General features: G+C 44.9%; 1 protein-coding gene across 1 annotated transcript in view; it reads right to left on the minus strand.

The window, feature by feature from the left end:
• plcd4a (phospholipase C, delta 4a) overlaps positions 1-22567 on the minus strand; it is a 67487-nt gene that overhangs the window by 7333 nt on the left and 37587 nt on the right. The window contains exons 11-13 of the mRNA XM_086283617.1: positions 22408-22427; positions 2995-3151; positions 2794-2910 (exon numbers count right to left, since the gene is read on the minus strand). Of these exons, the coding sequence (XP_086139743.1) occupies positions 2794-2910; positions 2995-3151; positions 22408-22427 (294 nt within the window). The remainder of the gene's footprint in view (positions 1-2793; positions 2911-2994; positions 3152-22407; positions 22428-22567) is intronic.

Here is a 22567-nt window from a genome sequence, read left to right on the forward strand (position 1 = left end):
CAACTGAGTTTAACATCCAGGCATCCATGAAAACGGAATTTATGACATTTAACGGAGTTAGAAGTTAGCAGGAAGTTAGCTCGCTAGCTTCTATCTAAATACAATATAGCATGTCCTGACTGCGGGGTTTTGGAAACAAATTAAAACGTACAGCTCTGCTATCACTTCCAGCATAAATGAAGACAGAAAACTAAACAGCAGTGACGTTTGTAGGGTTACTGAAGTTGGGCTAGCTGGTATATAATGATGTGCTACGTGACCGCTTGCGACACAGCTATGTTAGCATAATATAAACAAGCTAACTGTTTTTCCACTCAATAAAAGTTAACGTGAGTGTTCTCGGTGGTCAGGAACAAATGTAATCGCATGGCAGGATGCTGTAAAAGGACCAAACTTCAGCCAGGAGAACAACTGAGATAATCCATCCACAATACGAGGTTAGTCATTCATATACTGCTGCGTGGGCTGGGCTGTAGTTACATCCTAAGGTTTTAAAAACTGAGCTTAAATAAATGATTAGTGGTAATAAAAGCCAAGGGAGGTCAACAGGGACCACTGACTGTTTTAGGAGCTTTTTGAGATCAAATAGAAGAAAATACAAAACATTAAACATGTTAACAACACAAAAGCCATATTAAACGCAGACTGCTTTAGACCCGGAAGTAGGATTCGTCGCGTCATCACTGAACAACCGGATTGCTTCAGCCGTCTCTTCCTGCTGGAGGATCCGAGGGGCCAGTTCAGCCACCTGTCTCTGCTGGAGGGTCCGAGGGGCCCGTTCAGCCACCTGTCTCTGCTGGAGGGTCCGAGGGGCCCGTTCAGCCACCTGTCGCCGCTGGAGGGTCCGAGGAACCGCTTCAGCCGACTCTTCCTGCTGGAGGATCCGAGGGGCCCGTTCAGCCTCTTGCCTCGTCAGCTGGGGGTCCGGGAGGACCCAGCCAGCACGTCCCAGTGTCTGCTGATGGTTCTGGCGAGGCCGTTCAGCCACCACCGGCTCCTCCGCCTGGTCCGGCCTCAGCCTCTGCAGCTCCGCCTGGTCCGGCCTCCGAGTGTTCAGCTTCGTCTGCTCCTGAGGTCTCCATGCTGTCTGTTCCTGCACGTCCTGCACGTCTTGTCCGGCCTGCACGGCCTGCTCGTCCTGCACGTCCTGTCCGGCCTGCTCGTCCTGCACGTCTTGTCCGGCCGATGACTGGACGTCATTGCCGTCATGGACGGCCCCCTGAACTACGTCGCCGTCGGTGCCTCCCGCCCGGCCGGCCTCCTGATCTGCTCGGTCGCCGTCGGTGCCTCCCACCCGGCCGGCCTCCTGATCTGCTCGGTCGCCGTCGGTGCCTCCCGCCCGGCCGGCCTCCTGATCTGCTCGGTCGCCGTCGGTGCCTCCCGCCCGGCCGGCCTCCTGATCTGCTCCGTCGCCACCGGTGCCTACCGCCTGGCCGGCCTCCTGACCTGTTTTCTGGGCTCTTGGACCATCAGCCTCCGGGCCGCCCCCCTGACCTGCCCGGGTTTGGACTGTTGTGCCGTTAGCCTCCGGGCTGGCCCCCCTGAACTTTTTTGAGACTATTGCCTGGGCCTCTGCGCCTTTCGTGAGCTCTTTTGTTTGTTTGCTTTTGGACTGTGCCTGGGCCTTGGTGCTGTTGTTTTGGACTTTGTTCCTGTGTTTTGTTCTGTTGCTTTCCGGGCTCCAGTGTTTGCATTTTTTTTTTTTTGTTTCTGGCTCCTTGTTTGGTTTTGTTTCGAGCCCTCCATCCTGTTTCCCCCGCCGCCCGCCCTGGTTGGGTTGTTTTTGTTTTGTTTTGTTTTTTTGTTTTGGTGTTTTGGTTTGGGCTGTCTGGAAGCCAGCCCTTAAGGGGGGGGGGGTACTGTTAGGATGCCTGGGTCGTTGACCCAGGGTATTTGAGTTTATTATATTATTTATACTTTTTAGTCTTTGGTTTCTTTGAGTTCTGTCTTATGGTTTATGTCTCTGTCTTCTTTAGTTGCTCTGTCTCCCCTATCACCTGTATCCCCTTGTCTAGTTCGCGTCTCTATGTATCCTTAGTTCCTATATCCCCGTGTTCAGTCAGTGTTTGTGTCTGCCCTGGTCCCACGTCTCTGTTCCCTCTGTAGTGCCTGCATGTGAGTCTGTGTTATGTGTTTCCTGTTTTACTTTGAAGGTCTCTGTCTTATCTCAGTGTGTTCAGTTTACGCTTCCTTTTGTCTCGTCAGTTCTGATTTGCCCCAGCTGTGTTTCCCTCCTGTTATTCATTCCCTGATTGCTCCTTCTGTGTATTTAAGCCCTGTGTTTCTCTGTGTCCGTGTCGCGATCTACCGTTTATTTTGCTGTGTGTTTTGTCAATCTGCTGGTGTTAGTTTATTTTTGACCTTTTTCCCCAGTTATGTTATGTTTGAGTTCAGCATTAAAGCTGTTTTGGTTTAAGTTCTGTCTCCGGAGTCTGCACCTTGGGTCCTATTCCTGTCTGCACACAGCCACACCTAACACAGATGGTGGCTGCTGCTAAACATAGTGTTAAAATAAGGACAATACCGACTTTCTGCTTTAGTTTTGCTTCAGAAAAGATCTAAAGACGCTGAAAGGAGCCTGACTTAGGGGATTCCTGCCAGCAAACCTGGTATTTCTGTATTTTACCTGGACTACCATGAAAATAAAACTCCTAATCATTCCAAATTAAGAGTGAAATTATATCATCAAGCAAAACATATCACAGTGAGAAGTCAGGCATTAATGTAAATGATCTGAGAGCAGCGTTGAAAAATGCTTGATATAGACTTAAATCTGTCTTATTGTTGCATCACCAATTTGGCAACCAGCATTCCACATTTCCTGAGGATTAAAATTGGAAGAGTCTGTTCGAAAACCACTGGGATAAACTCTGCTCAGCTGCCGTGAGTTATGGTGCACAAATTCAGCCCCTGAAATAGATATCAGAAAAGTTACACTCTCGTGTGGTCAAAAACAAAATCTGTATCAGAAAACAAGCATGTGAGTGAACTAACCGGCGTCTCTAAGGTGTTTCCGGGCTTTAGACTCTGTGAAAGAAGCCACCTCATAGAACTTGGAGTGAATACGTGAGTGTTTGAAGCTAGTGAAATGGACACTTTTGCAGTAAACAACACAGTCTGACAGCTCCTTAGAGAGGCGTTGCTTTGACTTCTGTGAAAAACACAAAGGACAAATGAAGTAAGACACTGAATGAAGGTATATCTAGTCTTTGCTATGGAGACGATACCCCGTTATAGGAAACCAGAAACCTATCACAAATCAGTCAATTGAAATATATAGCATTCTTAAAGCCGTGGGTAAACTGTAGTTTTCTAAATTCAGACAAAAGTTCTTATTGTTCTTGGCCTTAAAATTTTTAGCAACCTGATGTGTAGCCAGATGCTAACTGTGGATGACCTTACCTTAGCCTCGAGGAACACTGTGAGGAACCTTGGAGTCATTTTGATCATTTTGGTCCTTCAGTGCACATATTAAACAAATATGTAGGACTGCTTTCCATCTCCATCATCTGTTCAGTTGCTAGTTTTGCAATAGGTTGGGGTCCTCATTATTACACAAAATTAGAAGCATCTCCAAGTGCTGCTGAAAAAGTAGTTCATGCATTTGCTACTTCTAGGCTGGAGTCCTATAATTACTTTATTATCAGACTGTTTTAAAATCATAATGAAAATCAGCCTAAAAGTTGATCCTTAACACTCCAGTGAGAGTAATAACTACGTGTAGAAAGAATCACCATATTTCTCTGATGTCAGTTTCTTTTCAGGGGAACTACATGTATGTGAATGAGAGGGAAACGGGTCGAAAGGTGAGCATCAAGGACAAAAAACGGGGAAGATAGGTGAATTTAAATACCTGGGGTCACCCATTCAAAGAAACGCACAGAGCACAATAGATGAAGAGAGTGCAGGAAGGGTGGAGTGAGTGGAGACAGGTGTCAGGGGTAACGTGTGAAAGAAGAACAACAGCAGGAGTGGAAGGGACTGTTTAAGATGGATATACTAAATAAAGGATTTTAAATATGGAGTTGGCAGGCAGGAGGAAAACAGGAAGACCGCAGAGAAGATTGATGGATGTAGTGAAAGAGGATATGCAGAGGCTTGGAATTACAGGAGGGTGACAGGGATACGATGAGATGTAAGGAGATGATCGGCTGTAGTAACTCCTAAGAGGAGCAGCCTTTTAGGGGAAGAAGCTACTTCTCCTTGTTGGCATCTGTAAAGTTCATTTAAGATTATTTTCCTCCCAAACTAAATCTTGAATAATGACTCTAAAACACTGTATTATCCAAATAAAGCACCCTAGGAAAAACTGATGCAGGCTTATTTGTTTGTAGAAGTAGAATGGGAGGCGGAGCCTTCAGCTATCAAACACCTCTCCTGTGGAACGGGTTACAATTTGGGAGAAAAACACAACTGCTACATTAAAGATTCGACTGAAAAAAACTTAGAACAGGACAGGCTGATCCTGAACCATCTGTTTGTTATGCTGCTAAAGATTGCTTTATCCTTGTCTCCTTATGTTCTCTTTTTTCTATTTTCTTACCCATCTTCTCTTTGCTGAGCCTGGTTCTGCTAGAGGTCTCTTTGTTTTAAAAGGGAGTTCTTCCTTCCCACTGTCGCCAAATGCTTGTTTAACAGGGATCATGATTGCTGGGTTTTCTCTCTTGCATTATTAAATACTATGTTTCAGTAAAAACCAGTCAATATTCATTCCTTCATCCTCCATGCTCGTGAACAGCTCCCAGTCTCAGGTGGATACTCCTGCTACATGAGGCCTAGCTGGTTGAGGTCTAAGCATCCCCCCAAGCATATTTCTTCCCAGATAATTAATGCCCCAACACAAAACATCTCATGCTGAACGACGTTACAGGCTACATGACTTTGGGCTTCCCCTGACCCTTTCATGTCTGTCACTTGTGCTCAGGGTGAACCTGCTCTCCTCTGTGACTCTGTGAAGTCTGTTTCTGATTGTATGGTCAGAGGCAGGTCCAGCACCTCCTGCCCAGCTGTCCTACAGTAACTGCTGTCTCCTCGAATTTCCTCCATGCTCTTGAGACTGTGCAGAGAGTGAAAAACTGGTGAAAGAAAAAAAAAAACAACAACCCCAAAATCCAGAAAAGATGATGTGTGTGAATGGGTGGATGACTGGATATGTAAAGCGCTTTGGGGTCCTTAGGGACTAGTAAAGCGCTATATAAATACAGGCCATTTACCATTTATTTACCATGATGTGGAAAAATGTGTTGCCTCCACCTGTGAAACGTTTCCTGTTTTGGGGTGTTTCATTGCTGCTCCTCTGGTGCACTTGTTGTTAATTTTATTAACACCAAAGCAGCAGAAAATGAAGCAAGCTCCTGTGCTACTTAACTACCAGGTCAGTATCCCAACAGTTTAACTGACTTGATGCTATACTTTTTTAAATAGTGCTCCTTTTCATCTTTTTCTTTTTTCTTTTTTCTGGAGTAGTGAATATCATGGGGAAAACGAAAGAGGTCTGAGAACAGTGAGTTGTTCATGCTCATCAAGCTTGAAAAGGCTTACAGAAGCATCTCTAAGGACACTTAAATAAACTGTATAAATGGTAAATGGACTGCTTCTTATTTTGCCCTTTTCTACCCTACCTGAGCACCTCAAGCTATTTATATAACATGCCTCATTCATTCATTCACACTCACTCATACAAGCATTTTTTCAGTTGCTTTTTCTATGTAGGTGATTTCTATCTACTGTTACTCTTCTAACAAAAGCCTAGCTCCATCTGTGAAACATGGTGAAGGCAGTTTCATGGTTTCAGCTTTGCTGTATCCCGGCCACTACGTCTCAGCATCAAAGACAGAACAAAACAATGTTGAATTACAACCACTTCAATTTCTTACATAAAAGCTGTCTGACAAAGCAAAGCAGGCTAAGCGATCTCAAAAACAACATATCAAGTCATCATTTAAAGAAGCTATAAACTATAGAACAGAAAACGATAAAACAAAGTAATTGAGATCAACAGTCTGGAAAAGCTTACAAACCCACTGCTAAGACTCTGATCCTCCAGTGAACCATGGTAAAAGCCATTATCCACAAAGAGCGTAAACTGGAACAGAGGTGAACCCTCGTAGGCCTACAACAATTATTCCAAGAGTGCATCAGCGACTCATCCTGGAGGTCACAGAACCCAGAACAATATCCAGAGAACTGCCCCTCTACTTCCCACTGTTAACACAGTTAAAGGTAAGTGTTCATGAATAAGAAAGACTGGGAGACTGGGCAAGAATGGCATTCAGGAGTTCCAAGACGAAAACCACAGGTGACCAATAACACAAAGGCTCATTGGCCAATAAAACAACTTAACAATCTCCAAGACTTCTGGGAAGATATTATGTGGACTGATGAGACAAAAGCTGAATTTTTTGGAAGGTTTCCATCTCATTCCATCCGGTACGAAACTAACACAGCATTTCATAAAAAGAACATCATACCAACAGTCAAACGTGATGATAGTGTTATGGTCTGAGCCTGAATAGGTGTAAATGATGGATCATGTAATCCAGCCAATATTTGTCCTGGTTGTGAGAACTGGAATCGGATCCTTCTGATTGACTTACAGACTTTTAAGGATGACCAAATCTGGATATTTGGTACTCTAACTGAGATGCAACGAAAACGCTAAAAAAAAAAAAAAGACAAACAGATGGCAGCAAAAATTTGCTTTCTTAAATCTGCACACTACCGAAGTTTTAGAACACCCCAATCTTTCCAGTTATTTATTGCAATTCAGGTCGTTTCCCGTCCAATGAATAACTTGAAATGGTACAAAGGTAAGTGGTGAACTGCCAGAGGTTAAAAAAAGGTAAGTTTAGTTCTTACCTTTGCTTTAGGGCAAAGTGGGGTGATTTGTGCCAGCGGGGAAGTTGTGCCACCCCTGTTTCTAGGGAACCATAGAAGAAATTGGTCATGTGACCACACATTTTTGCAGAGCCAGCCATTTCACTCATCCTGCAAAGAAGAGAGCCTCATTGTAGCTCAGAGTAGCTCACAAGAGATTTATAGTTTCATTCCACTTAACAACAACATTGACTGTGAGAGTTCAGACACCCAGAATGATGATGATTGTGACAGGAATCTATCTGCTGGGAGTTTGCCATGATTTGCTGGTGGCTAATTGCCAATGTTTTCAAAGTATATTTTGAAATGTTTGAGTGTCATGCACCACTCTTTTGAAAAAAAAAAAAAAAGATGTTTGGCTTCAATTATTGTGGTCTAAATGTGCAGCAGGGCCCCAAAGCAGAGTTGGATAATGTTTTGCATAATGATGTTTAGGTTGAAGCCTAACATCAGGAAAAACCTCTATCACTACCTGCCTATGATCATTGATTTTACACTCAAAGCAGCACAGTGCTGTAATTTTTGCCTCACAGCAAGAACGTCCTGAGCTTGATTCCACCCTCAGGCCAAGGCCCTTCTGTGTGGAGTTTGCATGTTCTCCTCATGTTTGCATGGGTTCCCTCCGGGTACTCCAGCTTCCTCCCACAGTCCAAAGACATGCAGTTAGTGGGGTTATGTTAATTGGAAACACTAAATTGCCCATAGGTGTGAATGTGAGTGTGAATGTTTGTCTCTTTGTGTTAGGCCTGCGACTGACTGGCGACCTGTCCAGGGTGTACCCTGCCTCTCGCCCTAAGACAGCTCCAGCACCCCCACAACCCTAACAAGGATAAAGAAGAGAATAGATGGATGCAAGTTTCATCAGTACTTCCATCAGCAAATGTAGGGTGCAATGCCAACTCAACCACAGCCCGGTACTCTGTTTCGTTCACCCTCACTGATGAGTCCAATCACCGCAGAGTCATCAGAAAACTTCTGAAGATGGAGGTCTCTGTGCAGAAGCTGAAGTCTGTGGTGTAGAGGGTGAAGAGGGAGGGGGAGAGGACAGTCCTTGTTGCTGATCACCTTGTCAGGCACACAATGTTGAAGACACATATTGTAGTCAGCAATGCAGGCCACGGAAAAGGCATCCACCTGCATCGCTGTCAGCTTATCACCCAAGAGGGTCAGGCTGGTGGTGTTCAATACACTGGACAAAAACATGACACTCACAGTGGTCACCAGCTGGTTCAGCTGGGTGTAGATTGAGCCTCCTTAGCTCGAGGAGACTAAATAGGATCCTGATGTGGTCTGACTATGGGTCGGGGCTGGTCCAGGATGAGTCTTTCCAGGGTCTTCATGACGTGGAAAGTGGGGGCCACTGGGATGTGGCGTATTTGGTACAGGAATCAGGCATGACATCTTCCACAGCACTGGGACGCTTGGACTCATCATGAACACTTTGTGAAAGACTCCATAAAACTGGGGTGCACAGGCCTGGAGGACTCACCCCGTCTGGTCCAGCAGACTGGCCTGATTGGAGTCTTCTCATTAGTCTCTGAACCTGGCCATGAGTAAAAGTGACCGGTGGGGGAGGGGTGTCAGGACTCTCACAGGAAGCTATGGTACAATATGGAGAGAGAGGGAGAGACACTGGAGCGGCTGTGGAGTGCTGGCTGACTGCAGTATTGAATCTGTTGAAAAATACATCCATGTTGAAAATTCAATTCAATTCAATTTTATTTATATAGCGCTAAATCACAACATAAGTCGCCTTAAGGTGCTTCATAGATACAGAGAAAAACCCAACAATCATATGACCCCCTATGAGCAAGCACTTTGGCAACAGTGGGAAGGAAAAACTCCCTTTTAACAGGAAGAAACCTCCAGCAGAACCAGGCTCAGGGAGGGGTGGGGCCATCTGCTGCGACCGGTTGGGGTGAGAGAAGGAAGACAGGATAAAGACATGCTGTGGAAGAGAGACAGAGGTTAATAACAGATATGATTCAATGCAGAGAGGTCTGTTAATACATAGTGAGTGAGAAAGGTGACTGGAAAGGAAAAACTCAATGCATCATGGGAATCCCCCGGCAGCCTACGTCTATTGCAGCATAACTAAGGGAGGATTCAGGGTCACCTGGTCCAGCCCTAACTATATGCTTTAGCAAAAAGGAAAGTTTGAAGCCTAATCTTGAAAGTAGAGATAGTGTCTGTCTCCTGAATCCAAACTGGAAGCTGGTTCCACAGAAGAGGGGCCTGGAAACTGAAGGCTCTGCCTCCCATTCTACTTTTAAATACTCTAGGAACAACAAGTAGGCCTGCAGAGCGAGAGCGAAGTGCTCTAATAGGGTGATATGGTACTACAAGGTCATTAAGATAAGATGGGGCCTGATTATTTAAGACCTTGTATGTGAGGAGCAGGATTTTGAATTCAATTCTGGATTTAACAGGAAGCCAAAACAGGAGAAATCTGCTCTCTCTTTCTAGTCCCTGTCAGGACTCTTGCTGCAACATTTTGGATTAGCTGAAGGCTTTTCAGGGAGTTTTTAGGACATCCTGATAGTAATGAATTACAGTAGTCCAGCCTGGAAGTAATAAATGCATGAACTAGTTTTTCAGCGTCACTCTGAGACAGGATATTTCTAATTTTAGAGATGTTGTGCAAATGGAAGAAAGCAGTCTTACATATTTGTTTAATATGTGCGTTGAAGGACGTGTCCTGGTCAAAAATGACTCCAAGGTTCCTCACAGCGTTACTGGAGGCCAAGGTAATGCCATCCAGAGTAAGAATCTGCTTAGAGACCATATTTCTACGATTTTCAGGGCCGAGTACAATAACCTCAGTTTGATCTGAATTAAGAAGCAGAAAGTTAGCGGCCATCCAGGTCTTTATGTCTTTAAGACATTCCTGCAGTTTAACTCATTGGTGTGTGTTATCTGGCTTCATGGACAGATAGAGCTGGGTGTCATCAGCATAGCAGTGTAAATGTATGCTATGTCTTCTAATGATGCTGCCTAACGGAAGCATGTATAATGTAAACAGAATTGGTCCTAGCACTGAACCCTGTGGAACTCCATAATTAACCTCAGTGTGTGAAGAGGACTCTCCATTTACATGCACAAACTGGAGTCTATTAGATAGATATGATACAAACCACTGCAGCACAGTACCTGTAATACCTACAGCATGTTCTAATTGCTCTAATAGGATATTATGGTCGACAGTATCGAACGCTGCACTGAGGTCTAGCAGGACAAGCACAGAGATGAGTCCACTGTCAGAGGCCATAAGAAGATCATTTGTAACCTTCACTAAAGCTGTTTCTGTGCTGTGATGAGCTCTGAAACCTGACTGAAACTCTTCAAATAAACCTCTGCAGATGATCTGTTAGCTGTTTGACAACTACTCTTTCAAGGATTTTTGATATGAAAGGAAGGTTGGAGATTGGCCTATAATTAGCTAAGACTGCTGGGTCTAGAGATGCTTTTTGAGTAAAGGTTTAACTACAGCCAGCTTGAAGGCCTGTGGTACATAGCTGATCATTAGAGATAGGTTGATCATATTTAAGATCGAAGCATTAATTAATGGCAGGACTTCTTTGAGCAGTTTTGTAGGAATGGGGTCTAAAAGACACGTTGATGGTTTGGAGGAAGTAATTATTGAAGTTAACTCAGAAAGATCAATTTGAGAAAAAGAGTCTAACTTAACATCAATGGTACTAAGAGTAGCTGTAGATAATATTACATCTGTGGGATGATTACTGGTAATTTTTTCTCTAATGATAAAAATTTTATTTGTGAAGAAGTTCATGAAGTCATTACTAGTTAATGTTAAAGGGATGGTTGGCTCAACAGAGCTCTGACTTTTTGTCAGCCTGGCTACAGAGCTGAAGAGAAACCTGGGGTTGTTCTTATTTACTTCATTCAGTGATGAATAGTAAGATGTTCTGGCTTTGTGGAGGGCTTTCTTATAAAGCAGCAAACTATTTCTCCAGGCTAAATGATGATCCTCTAAATTTGTGACACGCCATTTCCTCTCCAGATTACGAGTCATCTGCTTTAGGGTACGTGTTTGAGAATTATACCACGGAGTCAGGTACTTCTGATTAGAGACCTTAGTTTTCACAGGAGCTACAGTATCCAGAGTCGTACGTAGTGAGGAGGTGAAATTATTAACAAGATGATCGACCTCTGTTGGAGTAGCGTTCCGATAGCTGCTCTGCTCTATGTTGGTACAGGGCATTGAAGATGATAACAGTGGGTGGATTATATTCTTAAACTTAGTTACAGTGCTTTCAGAAAGACACCTACTTTGATAAAGTCTACTCTCCACCGCTGTGTAATCAATTATTGTAAATGTAAATGTTATCAGGAAATGATCAGACAGGAGAGGGTTTTCAGGAAACACTGTTAAATGTTCAGGTTCTATGCCATATGTTAACACAAGATCTAGAGTGTGATTAAAGTGGTGGGTGGGTTCTTTTACATTTTGAGAGAAGCCGATTGAGTCTAATAACAGATTAAATGCCATGTTGAGGCTGTCATTCTTAGCATCTACATGGATGTTAAAATCACCCACAATAATTATTTTATCTGAGCTCAGAACTAAATTAGATATAAAGTCTGAGAAATCAGACAGAAACTCTGTGTAAGGCCCAGGTGGACGATAGATGATAACAAGTAAGACTGGTTTCTGAGTTTCACAGCTGGGGTGGACGAGGCTAAGCATCAGGCTTTCAAATGAATTAAAAGTCTGTCTGGGTCTTTCGTTGATTAATAGGTTGGTGTGAAAAATTGCTGCCACACCGCCCCCTCGGCCTGTGCTTCGAGGTTTCTGATAGTTAGAATGACTCGGGGGTGTTGATTCATTTAAACTAACATAATCATCCTGCTGCAACCAGGTTTCTGTAAGGCAGAGTAAATCAATTTGTTGATCAATTATTAAGTCATGTACTAACAGAGACTTGGAGGAGAGAGACCTAATATTTAATAATCCAGATTTCACCGTTTTACTCTTTGGTTCAGATGTGGATACTGTATTGTTCTTTCTTTGTAATTGTTTATGTTTAAGTTGTTTGTTGCTGGTTTTTAGTTTATTTTTTGTCTGTTTGGGAGCTGACACAGTCTCTATGGAGATGGGTTTTTGGGGGGGTAGCAGGAGGAGAGAAGCTGCAGAGAGGCGTGTAAGACTGCAGCTCTGCTTCCTGGTCCCAACTCTGGATTGTCATATTTTGGGGGGTTTAATAAATTTGTCCATATTTCTAGAAATGAGAGCTGCTCCATCCAAAGTGGGATGGATGCCGTCTCTCCTAACAAGACCAGGTTTCCTCCAGAAGGTTTGCCAATTATCTATGAAGCCCACATCGTTTCTGGGACACCACTCAGACAGCCAGCAATTTAAGGGGAACATGCGGCTAAACATGTCACTCCTGGTCTGATTGGGGAGGGGACCAGAGAAAACTACAGAGTCCCACATTGTTTTGGCAAAGTTGCACACCGATTCAAATCAAATCAAATCAAATCACTTTTTATTGTCACATCACATGTGCAGGCACACTGGCACAGCACATGCGAGTGAAATTCTTGTGTGCGAGCCCCACAAGCAACAGAGATGTGCAAACACAACAACACAAACGAGCAAAATACAAGAATGGCCAACCTGAAACTAATAAATATATGTACAATATATAATAGTGTATGCATTTCTGGATGTGTATACTAAATATTTTCCTACGTGTGTGTGTGTGTGTGTGTGTGTGTGTGTGTGTGAGTGATTCAATATTGATTATAGTGACCTCCGATTGGCGTAACCGGGTGTCATTACTGCCGACGTGAATTATGATCTTACTGAATTTATGTTTACCCTTAGCCAGCTCTGCCCCTGGAAGACAACTGACTATGGTTGCCGGTGTCTCTAGCTTCACATGTCTGAGAACAGAATAACCAATTACCAGAGTTTAACCCCCGGCGGGTGTGTCGCCGAGTGGGGAAAAACGGTTAGACACATGAACGGGTTGGTGGTGTACCTGGGGCTTCTGTTTAGGACTATGCTTCCTCCTCACCGTGACCCAGCCGCCCTCTTTCCCCAGCTGCTTGGGGTCTGCCGGGGAACAGCTAACGGGGCCTACGCTATCTTCGGCTGTGCGCCGGGGAGCAAATCTATTGCACAATCATATGGCCTGTGAGGGGGCAGTGACTGAGCTTTGCTTTTATTAAGCACTTCACGTAAGTCATAGTAAATGGTGGGGACGCCTGTGAGGTCGGGTGACCTCTCACTCAAGGGAGTGGCCTCATTGGGCCTGGGCACACGTGCGCAGGTCAGACAGTTTGAATGGCAAAATAGACTCCAGCTTATCACCTTCTGTCCCTCCCAGTCCAGGTGGGGATTGTGGAGTTTTAACCAAGGAAAGCCTAGAGTGAGGGGCGAGTCTGCAGAAGGGAGAACATAAAAGGTGACGCTCTCTCTGTGATTACCTGAGGTGACTAAAGTGACGGGTTTGGTGATGTGAGAGATCTGGTCGATTATTTAATGCACGCGCTGGAATGGCCTGCTCCAGTCGAGTCAGTGGAATTCCTTACTGTGTGGTAAGACCTGTGTCGACTAAATTCTGCTCAGAACCGGAGTCCACTAATGCCTGCAGGGAATGGAGAGCTTGATTACTTTCTAGAGTGACTGTCAGCACCAGTCTGGGTTTCCTGGTGAAGTGTGAACCGCCCACCCGTACCCCCGAAACTACAGGTGGGTCGCTCCATCTCTTCCTGAGGCAGGATGCGACTAAATGCTCCTGCGAGCTACAATAAAAACAGGCACGAGAGCTCAATCTCCTCTCTCTTTCCTCTGGAGATAACCGAGAGTGGTAACCCTGAATGGGTTCGGGCTTAATGTCCACGACGGAGGTGGACGTTCTGGCATCCAGAGGCTGAGAGACCATAAGCATGGGCGCCAGCGAACGCGGCGGGGTGCGGGGAAGAGAGTACTGTGATTCGCGGCTTCTCTCCCTCTCTCTTTCCCGCAACCGGTTGTCAATGCGGAGAGTGAGAGAGGCCAGCTCCTCAAAGGAAGCAGGCTCATCACGGGTAGCAAGCTGATCCTTCATAGCATCACTTAATGACTGCAGGAATACTCCCTGCAGTACTCGCCCTGACCAACCAGCCTCAGTGGCGGCGGAACCCGATAACCAGACTCAAATGCAGATCACACAGAGGCACGGACGAGTGTGATAAACAGAACTTTATTTCCTAGGGCTTGACAAATACTGTGAACTATGAGGAATAACATGGGACTTCAATTACGGTGGTAAACAGGAGTGACGCTAAACTATGAGAAATACTAGACTTAGGAAAGCACCAGAGAATTGTGATGAGGAGATATGTACAGGGGCACGGGGCAGGAAACATGACCTGGAGGCTCTGAACACTAGAATGAGAGGAGACAAGTTTTAGTGACTGAGTCTGTGAATCCTGGTGAGTATGAACCATAAAGAAACATTCTTACTTTGGCAGGTGGAGGAATGGCAAGGAAGGAGTGAGTGGTCCGAGTGAGCAGTTTTTGGTCTCCAGGAGATGGTGGTCTGATTGAGTACTGTGACAGGAGGGCAGGCAGGTGAGTGAATCCGAGAGGTGCTGTGACGCAAAGAGCTGCCAAGCACAAACCAGCTTCCGGATGAAAGTGTGTATTGCCAGGAGATGGAGGTGGCAGACAACAGGATAGTGTGGTTAGCTGAAGACTTGGCGAAGAGGAGAGGTGAGCGCTGGTCTTAAGTACTGGCAGCTCAATTGCCAGCAGGTGTGGAGACATGCAGGAAAGCAGCAACTCCGCCCTGGGGTGGAACTGTGACTGAGTGGAAAAACCCCAGCACTCACCCAGACCACGACACCGTGATGTTGCCAGACCTTTGCTGCTGCAAGCCTCCACAATCCGGTGGGATATCCTCTGATTAGACAGAGCTTTACAGAGATGGCTGGATTAGCAAGAGCAATCAAATAAATATATAATCTGAGTGTGGTCAATATAGGTATGAAGCGCATACACCAGACACAAACTGTGTTGGGAAGGTTACTTTTAAAATGTATTCCACTGCAGATTACAGATTACATGCCCCAAAATCTATTTTACAACGTATTCTGTTACGTTACTCAATGAGAGTAACGTATTCTGAATACTTTGGATTACTTAATATATTATCATGCTTTTTACAACTACATGAATGTACTACTGCTGTTATTACTATCACTGAAGGCTACTCACCATACCAATACCCAGCAGTGGCTTTTGATATGGGGGACATGGGCGGTTGCCTAGGGCGGCATCGTGATGGGGGCGGCATCACAGGCATTGGCAAAAAAAAAAGTTGCTCGTACTCATGCTGCCCCGACATCATGTCAGCAAACTTTGGGAATGTCATAGGCACTGATCGGTTTTCTATCGCCCATTTCCTGGGAGTAAGGACGCCCTCCGTTTGCGAGGTGCGCCTGCTGCTTGCGGCACAGGGAGGAGAGGGCGGGGCGGCGGGGATTCACTGGTGGCTGGAGCAGCGTCTAATAACCAACTCGCAAAATAAAAACAAAATACAAACAAAACAACAAAACACGAAAACACCAGACATCAGGATACAGACGTATAATTTGCACCGATGTTTTTTCAAAATTCTGTACACGCGCGAGAGCCCTCGGTGCGCCTGCTCGCTGCTGAAGTCAAAGTAAACTTTATTGTCATCTCCGCTACATACAGTCCAGTATCGTATTTTCACGACCATGAGACGCACTGTACTAAAAGGCGCAGTCTCAGTTATGTGTGCCATTACTGTATTTAACACACACATAAGGCGCACTGGACCATAGGGCGCATACAAGTACCGTATGCGTATTTAAAAATAAAGCGGGAGCAAACCTGAGTTCGGTACCTTACTCACATTTTTATTACCAGTAATCGTCATCATCAACAACACACAAGCATACAAGTGTGCGTATTTAAAAATAAAGCAGGAGCAAAACAAAGTTTGGTACTCACATTTTTATCATCAATCAAACCCATCGAAGTCCTCATCCTCTGTGTCTGAATTGAACAGCTGCGCTAAATCTCCATCAAACATGCCAGGTTCACTGTCTTCACCGTCAGAGTCACTTTCCGTGCCGTGCGGCTCCTCGGAAACGATGCCGGCTTTTGCGAAAGCTCGAACAACAGTGCCAGCAGACATGTTAGCCCAAGCATCTACAATCCATTGGCAAATTGTGGCGTAACTCGCCCGGCGCTGCCTTCCACTCTTAGTGAAACTGTGGTCTCCATCGGTCATCCATCGCTCCCACGCCGCTCGCAACCTTACTTTGAACGGGCGGTTCACACTGATGTCCAGCGGTTGGAGTTCCTTTGTCAGGCCTCCCGGAATGACAGCAAGCTCACAGTTCATTTGCTTCACAAGTTTTTTCACATCGGCTGTGAGATGGGCACGCATAGAGTCACAGATCAACAGCGATGGTGATGCGTGGAAAAAACCACCTGGTCTCCTTACATACACCTCCCTCAGCCACTCTTTCATCATTTCCTCATCCATCCAGCCCTTTTCATTTGCCTTAATGATGATTCCTGCTGGAAACTTCTCTTTAGGCAAAGTCTATCACCATAGGCGGCAGTTTCTGTCCATTAGCATGGCAGCCAAGCACAACAGTAAAAGAAGACCTTTCATACCCCGTTGTGCGTATCGCTACCGTGCTGGTCCCCTTCTTCTCCACAGTGTGACTCACCGGGATGTCAAAAGTGAGCGGGACCTCGTCCATGTTTGTGATGTGGCTGGGCTGGATGTTTTTGTCGGCGATGTGTTTGCTGCAGTAGGAGCGGAAGATGGCCAGCTTTTCCTTATAATCCGCTGGAAGTTGCTGCGCTATCGTAGTCCTGGTCCGGATGGAAAAATGGCACAGTTTCATAAAAAGTGAAAGTGAAACTGCTTTTAGCCGAATGGTGACCGTCGAAACGCTTCTCCCGCTCGTTCTTTGCTCGATGATCCACCGCTCGAGTCTTTCCTCCAACTCGGGCCACCTCGCCTTATGTCCGCGGAAACTCAGCTGCGTTTTCTTGACCTGCCGGAGCTTGTTTTCTAGCTTCCTCCATTTGCGAACCATTGATTCGTTAATCTTAAATTCTCTCGCCGCTGCTCGATTTCCATGTTCCTCCGCGTAGCTGATGGCCTTCAGTTTAAACTGTGCTTCATAAGCGTATCTCTTTGCCATTTTCAGGGTTGTTAAAACAACGATGTTCCACATAATGCACATACCTGTTCTTTTATACAGGTATGTGCGATTGTCCGGTATATACGATCAACGCCCACACTTCACCCTTTAGCGTTCTCATGGTGTTCTCTACTACGTCCTCCTTACAACACACAGGGCGCACCGCGCTATAGGGCGCGCCGTACTTTTTGAAGAAAATCTAAGACTTTTAAGTGCGCCTTATGGTCGTGAAAATATGGTATATAGAGAGACGACGAGGCTCCAGTTACAGCAGTGCAAGTAAACAAACAATAAATATAAGAAGAGTAAAAATAAATATACACTTTAGGACTAGCGGTAAAGGATCAATAACAATTTAAAATTTATAATTTACAGTTTGATGATTTAAAGTCTCACACAACCTGTCGAAAGGGGCGGGGCCGGCTGCTTCCAAATAGAGCACATTTCATTCATAATGATGTAAATCCAAGCCCATTATGTATTCATGATTTCATTCCTGGGTTGTGTGTAATCCCAGAAATACAGCCTAGACAAAGCGAATCTGTGAACTAAGGTGTAGGTTTATTAGGTTATGTTGTGGGGATCCTCGAGTTGGGGGCTGGGTGTTCATACTTATTAAAACCAATGGAAGATGGTCAGTGTTGCTTTTTGGTAATCTCAGTCTCTCAGTGAACGTGCTCCTGTGCCCAGCCAGCATGTCATGGAGTAGCTGGGAGGAATTATCCATGACATCCAAAAACAGTCAGTGATCACTGTCAGCCTCTCTCGGTTTTTATTACCGCTAATCATTTTTAAGCTCAGTTTATAAAACCTTGTCATGTAACTACAGCCCAGCGCATGCAGCAGTATATTAATGACTAACCTCGTATTGTGGATGGATTATCTCAGTTGTTCTCCTGACTGAAGTTTGGTCCTTTTACAGCATCCTGCCATGCGATTACATTTGTCTCTAACCATCAGGAACCCTCACGTTAACTTTTATCGAGTGGAAAAAAGTTAGCGTTCATCCTCCAGCTTCACTGTGCTTATGTTATGCTAAGATAGCTGTGTCGCTAGCGATCTTGTAGCACATCATTACATGCTTCCCAACAAGCTCATCTTGTAACCGGAAGGTTTATGGTTCGATCCCCAGCTCTGTCTGTCTTGGTCATTGTGTCCCTGGGCAAGACACTTCACCTACCGCCCACTGGTGTTGGCCAGAGGGGCCGATGGCGCGATATGGCAGCCTGGCTTCTGTCAGTCTGCCCCAGGGCAGCTGTGGCTACAACTGTAGCTGCCTCCACCAGTGTGTGAATGTGAGAGTGAATGAATAGTGGTATTGTAAAGCGCCTTGAGGGTCTCGAAAAGCGCTATATAAATGCAATTTATTATTATTATTATTATTATTATTATTATTATTATTATTATTATTATTATTATTATTATTATTATTATATACCAGCTAGCCCAACTTCAGTAACCCTACAAATGTCACTGCTGTTTAGTTTTCTGTCTTCATTTATGTTGGAATAGCAGATAGAAGATAGCAGAGCTGTACATCTTAATTTGTTTCCGAAATCTCTCGGTCAGGACATGGTATATTATATTTAGGTGGAAACTAGCGAGCTAACTTCCTGCTAACTTCTAACTCCGTTAAATTTAATAAATTCTGTTTTCATGGATGCCTGGATGTTAAACTTAAATGTTACACCTGGTAAAGTAGCAACGCTGATCATTTTATTACAGATGAAAGGATTTAGCCAGTTTTTAACTCTCTGTGATGTCCCAGTGATCGTGTGACCTGCAGTGGAGTTTGGGCCCAGGAACGGCTAATGACGACAGACTTAAGGACCGGATAGGATGGTCATTTGTCATTTGAGTCTCAGTCAAAGGCGTATCCTTCAACTGAAGCTGGAGTTGCTCCTGATGCATCTACTGGAGTTTGAATGTGTATCTAAATGTTAGAGAAGGCACTCGGGTATAGGAAAAAGCTTGCATGAATATGCGTGTCATTGGGTGAATGACACTTGTTGTAAAAATTACTTTTCAAAACATCAACCCTAGAAAAGGACAACATGCTAATCCTGGCAAACACTTGCTATTCATAAGCATGAAGGCCCTTGGTGGACGGAGCCCTTGCACTTTGGTTGCAGACATCTTATGATCACATTTGACCTCTAAAAAGACAAGACAGAAAAAGCACATTCGGATTGAAAGGGAGTGTCCCCCCGTTGCTCTATGTAACCACCGTTGGACTGTCTTTTCTTAAATTAGAACTGAAGAGAAACATCTCTAGAGCTAGAAAAGTGTCTAGCAGCTCTAAACAGCTGATATGGAGCTTGCATTGTGCTGTGCCATCACATATCACATTTTGAAAATTTCCCTGGCCAGTTGCATTCAAAAGTCACCAAACTTTATTGATCTCCATGGGGAAATTCCTCTCTGCATTTAACCCATTCACTCAGTGAATCAGTGGGCAGCCATTGGGCGCCTGGGGAGCAGTGTGTAGGGACGCTACCTTGCTCAGGGGTACCTCAGGGTAGCCATTCAGTGGATTCGAACCCCCGACCTTCCAATCATGGTGGTGTTTATTTCCTCCCATAGTAATGCTGCTGCCTTGTCTCCCACAGGAGTGTTTGTTAATGGGAGGAAACATGGTGGCCTGACCCAGAACTGTAACCATTAACCTTGAGACAGTTCTCGCTGCCCACAGTGGGTGAGGGGTTGTCACTCCCTAAAACATCTAGAGACAAAGAAGATCTGCAAATGCTATTTGATCTATTTAACTATTTAAATAATATGCAAATATAATACTGTCATATACTGGGATTTTTCCAGTGTTTTCTCCAGCCACCAAGTCCAGATCCAGCCAGATTTTCTGCTACTCTTTAGTGGTAACTTGGCTTCTCTATGTAATTTCTTAGATCTTTTGACTTCTCGTGGCTAATGATATTCTCTCCCTGTTTCCAGTCTGTCTCAGTTTGGGTCCAGGTTATATCACTTACCTGCTTGGTTCACCTGTTCACTCAACACTGCTCTTCTTCTCTCCACCGCACTGGTCTAAGCTCGGTCACTGTTTCATTACTCACCTGTCTGCCCTCCTGGACCCTGTCTCCCACTGGAATCGGAGAGAGCGATTGTTGGAGCTGAGAGAGTCTAGCAGTTGCTTCCCCTCCCTGAAAATCACTTTACTCTGCTCAAGTAAGCAAAGTTCACCACCTCCAGTCAATGTAACTGGAAGGTTTTCCCCTGGACCAGTGACACCAACTCTATTTCCCTCTCTCCTAGTGAGCCCCCTCCTTGTGAATCCTGTTCTGTTTCCCTGGGTGGGTCTGCCTTTGAGTTCCATTGAGTGCTCATGGCTGTTTCAGCCTTGTGACAAACTTGTGTGAGGTGTTTGACACTTAGGAAATGAAAAACAGGAAGAAACCTCCGGCAGAACCGGGCTCAGGAAGGACTGTCATCTGCTTTGACCGATTGGGTTAAGAAGACAGGATAAAGACATGATGTGGAAGAGAGACAGAGATTAATATGATACAGTGCAGAGAGGTCTATTAACACATAGTGAGTGAGAAAGGTGACTGAAGAAGAAACACCCAGTGCATCATGGTAAATGGCCTGTATTTATATAGCGCTTTACTAGTCCCTAAGGACCCCAAAGCGCTTTACATATCCAGTCATCCACCCATTCACACACACATTCACACACTGGTGATGGCAGCTACATTGTAGCCACAGCCACCCTGGGGCGCACTGACAGAGGCGAGGCTGCCGGACACTGGCGCCACCGGGCCCTCTGACCACCACCAGTAGGCAACGGGTGAAGTGTCTTGCCCAAGGACACAACGACCGAGACTGTCCAAGCCGGGGCTCGAACCGGCAACCTTCCGATTACAAGGCGAACGCCCAACTCTTGAGCCACGATCGCCCTATGGCCATGGGAATCCCCCAGCAGCCTACACCTATTGCAGCATAACTAAGGGAGGATTCAGGGTCACCTGGTCGAGCCCTAACTATATGCTTTAGCAAAAAGGAAAGTTTGAAGCCTAATCTTAATAGTAGACAGGGTATCTGTTATCCAAATCCAGACCTCAGAGAAGAGTGGTCGGAAAGCTGAAGCCACTGCCTCCCATTCCCATCAAAGTCATCTGTTTGAGTGGTACAATGGCGGGTGACGGATGCAATTGGGAGAGGGTAAATTATTATATATCGTGTATGTATTAATAGGGTTACACCCATGCCTTGGGAAACCGCAGGTGGGAAGCAAATACAATGTAAACAAAATTGGTGTTAGCACGTAATGCTGTGGAACTCCAGTTTGCCCATGTAAACAGGGAACCTTCTTCACACAATAAGGTTAATTATGGAGTCTATTATTCCATAATTGGTTGGAATCATATATAGATATGCGAATAAAAGTTTACAGATTTTAGCAAGGCTATCTCTCTGCTCACTGTAACTTCTCCCAAGGACTACTTCTGATAAGACTCATGGTTCAACCAGCATTTGACTTCCTCAGGAAACAGTTTTTAATGCAAGCGATTTATCGTAGAGATCAAAACAAATGATCCTGAATAGGGATGGGTATCGAAAACCGGTTCTTGTTGAGAACCGGTTCCCACTGTTTCAGTTCCTTGGAATTGTTTGCCATTTTTGCAAACGATTCCCTTATCGATTCCTGCCAGGTAAATGACGTCACCACGTTGCGGAGCGTCATTTACCTGGCAGGAAACACGGCACGTAAGCGGCTCAAACGCTCAAAAGTTTGGTTATACTTTACGAGAACGGATGACAACAGGGCAACTTGCAATACTTGTAAAGTAGATATTTCATTTAAGGGAGGAAACACTACGAATATGCAAAAGCATTTGCTCACAAAACACACGATGACATTAAATGAATGTCGTGTTTTTAATTCGCTCCGGACTCGTGAATCTCAACCCAGCAGCAGCGGTAACATTTGCATGTCCTCTCCCGTTAATGCGGCAGGTAAATAATCACCTAACAATGCATATTATGTTAGCGCGATCTGCCTTATTACAAACCTGCCATTATGTGCATTTAGGTGACCATGATGAGACAGACAGAGTCTGGCTCAGATGCTGGCAGTTCTCGCTGCAGTCTACCGGTAGCGTCTCCTTTCAGGCAGGATAGACGAATGTCACTGAGCAGTGACTAAGTTTGTGGTAAAAGGCTGCCGCAGCAGATGCCCCCAATTTTCGGTAAGTGAATGTGTTTAATTGTAGGCAGGGACATTTCTGGATATTCTTGTGTAATTGCTACTGAATAATTTATGTTATACTTTGTTATTGCCACCGAAGAATATTTATTTTATTATTTTACATTTACAATTTTTTTTCCTGGGGACCCTGTGACACCCCATTGAAGAGCTGTAGGCTGTGGATCTCTTAAGATCTCACTGTTGGGTTTGTAAGGCAAACTCCTCAAGATGGGTGGTGACCATGATGGCCATTTAGAAGTCGGCCATCTTGGATATAACTTTTGTTTT

The sequence above is a fragment of the Aulonocara sp. 'chitande type north' Nkhata Bay genome, linkage group LG23 (assembly GCF_057382095.1).
Source record: "Aulonocara sp. 'chitande type north' Nkhata Bay isolate Kocher_YH1m ecotype deep benthic linkage group LG23, A_spYH_male_GT1.1, whole genome shotgun sequence".
Lineage (NCBI taxonomy): Eukaryota > Metazoa > Chordata > Actinopteri > Cichliformes > Cichlidae > Aulonocara > Aulonocara sp. 'chitande type north' Nkhata Bay.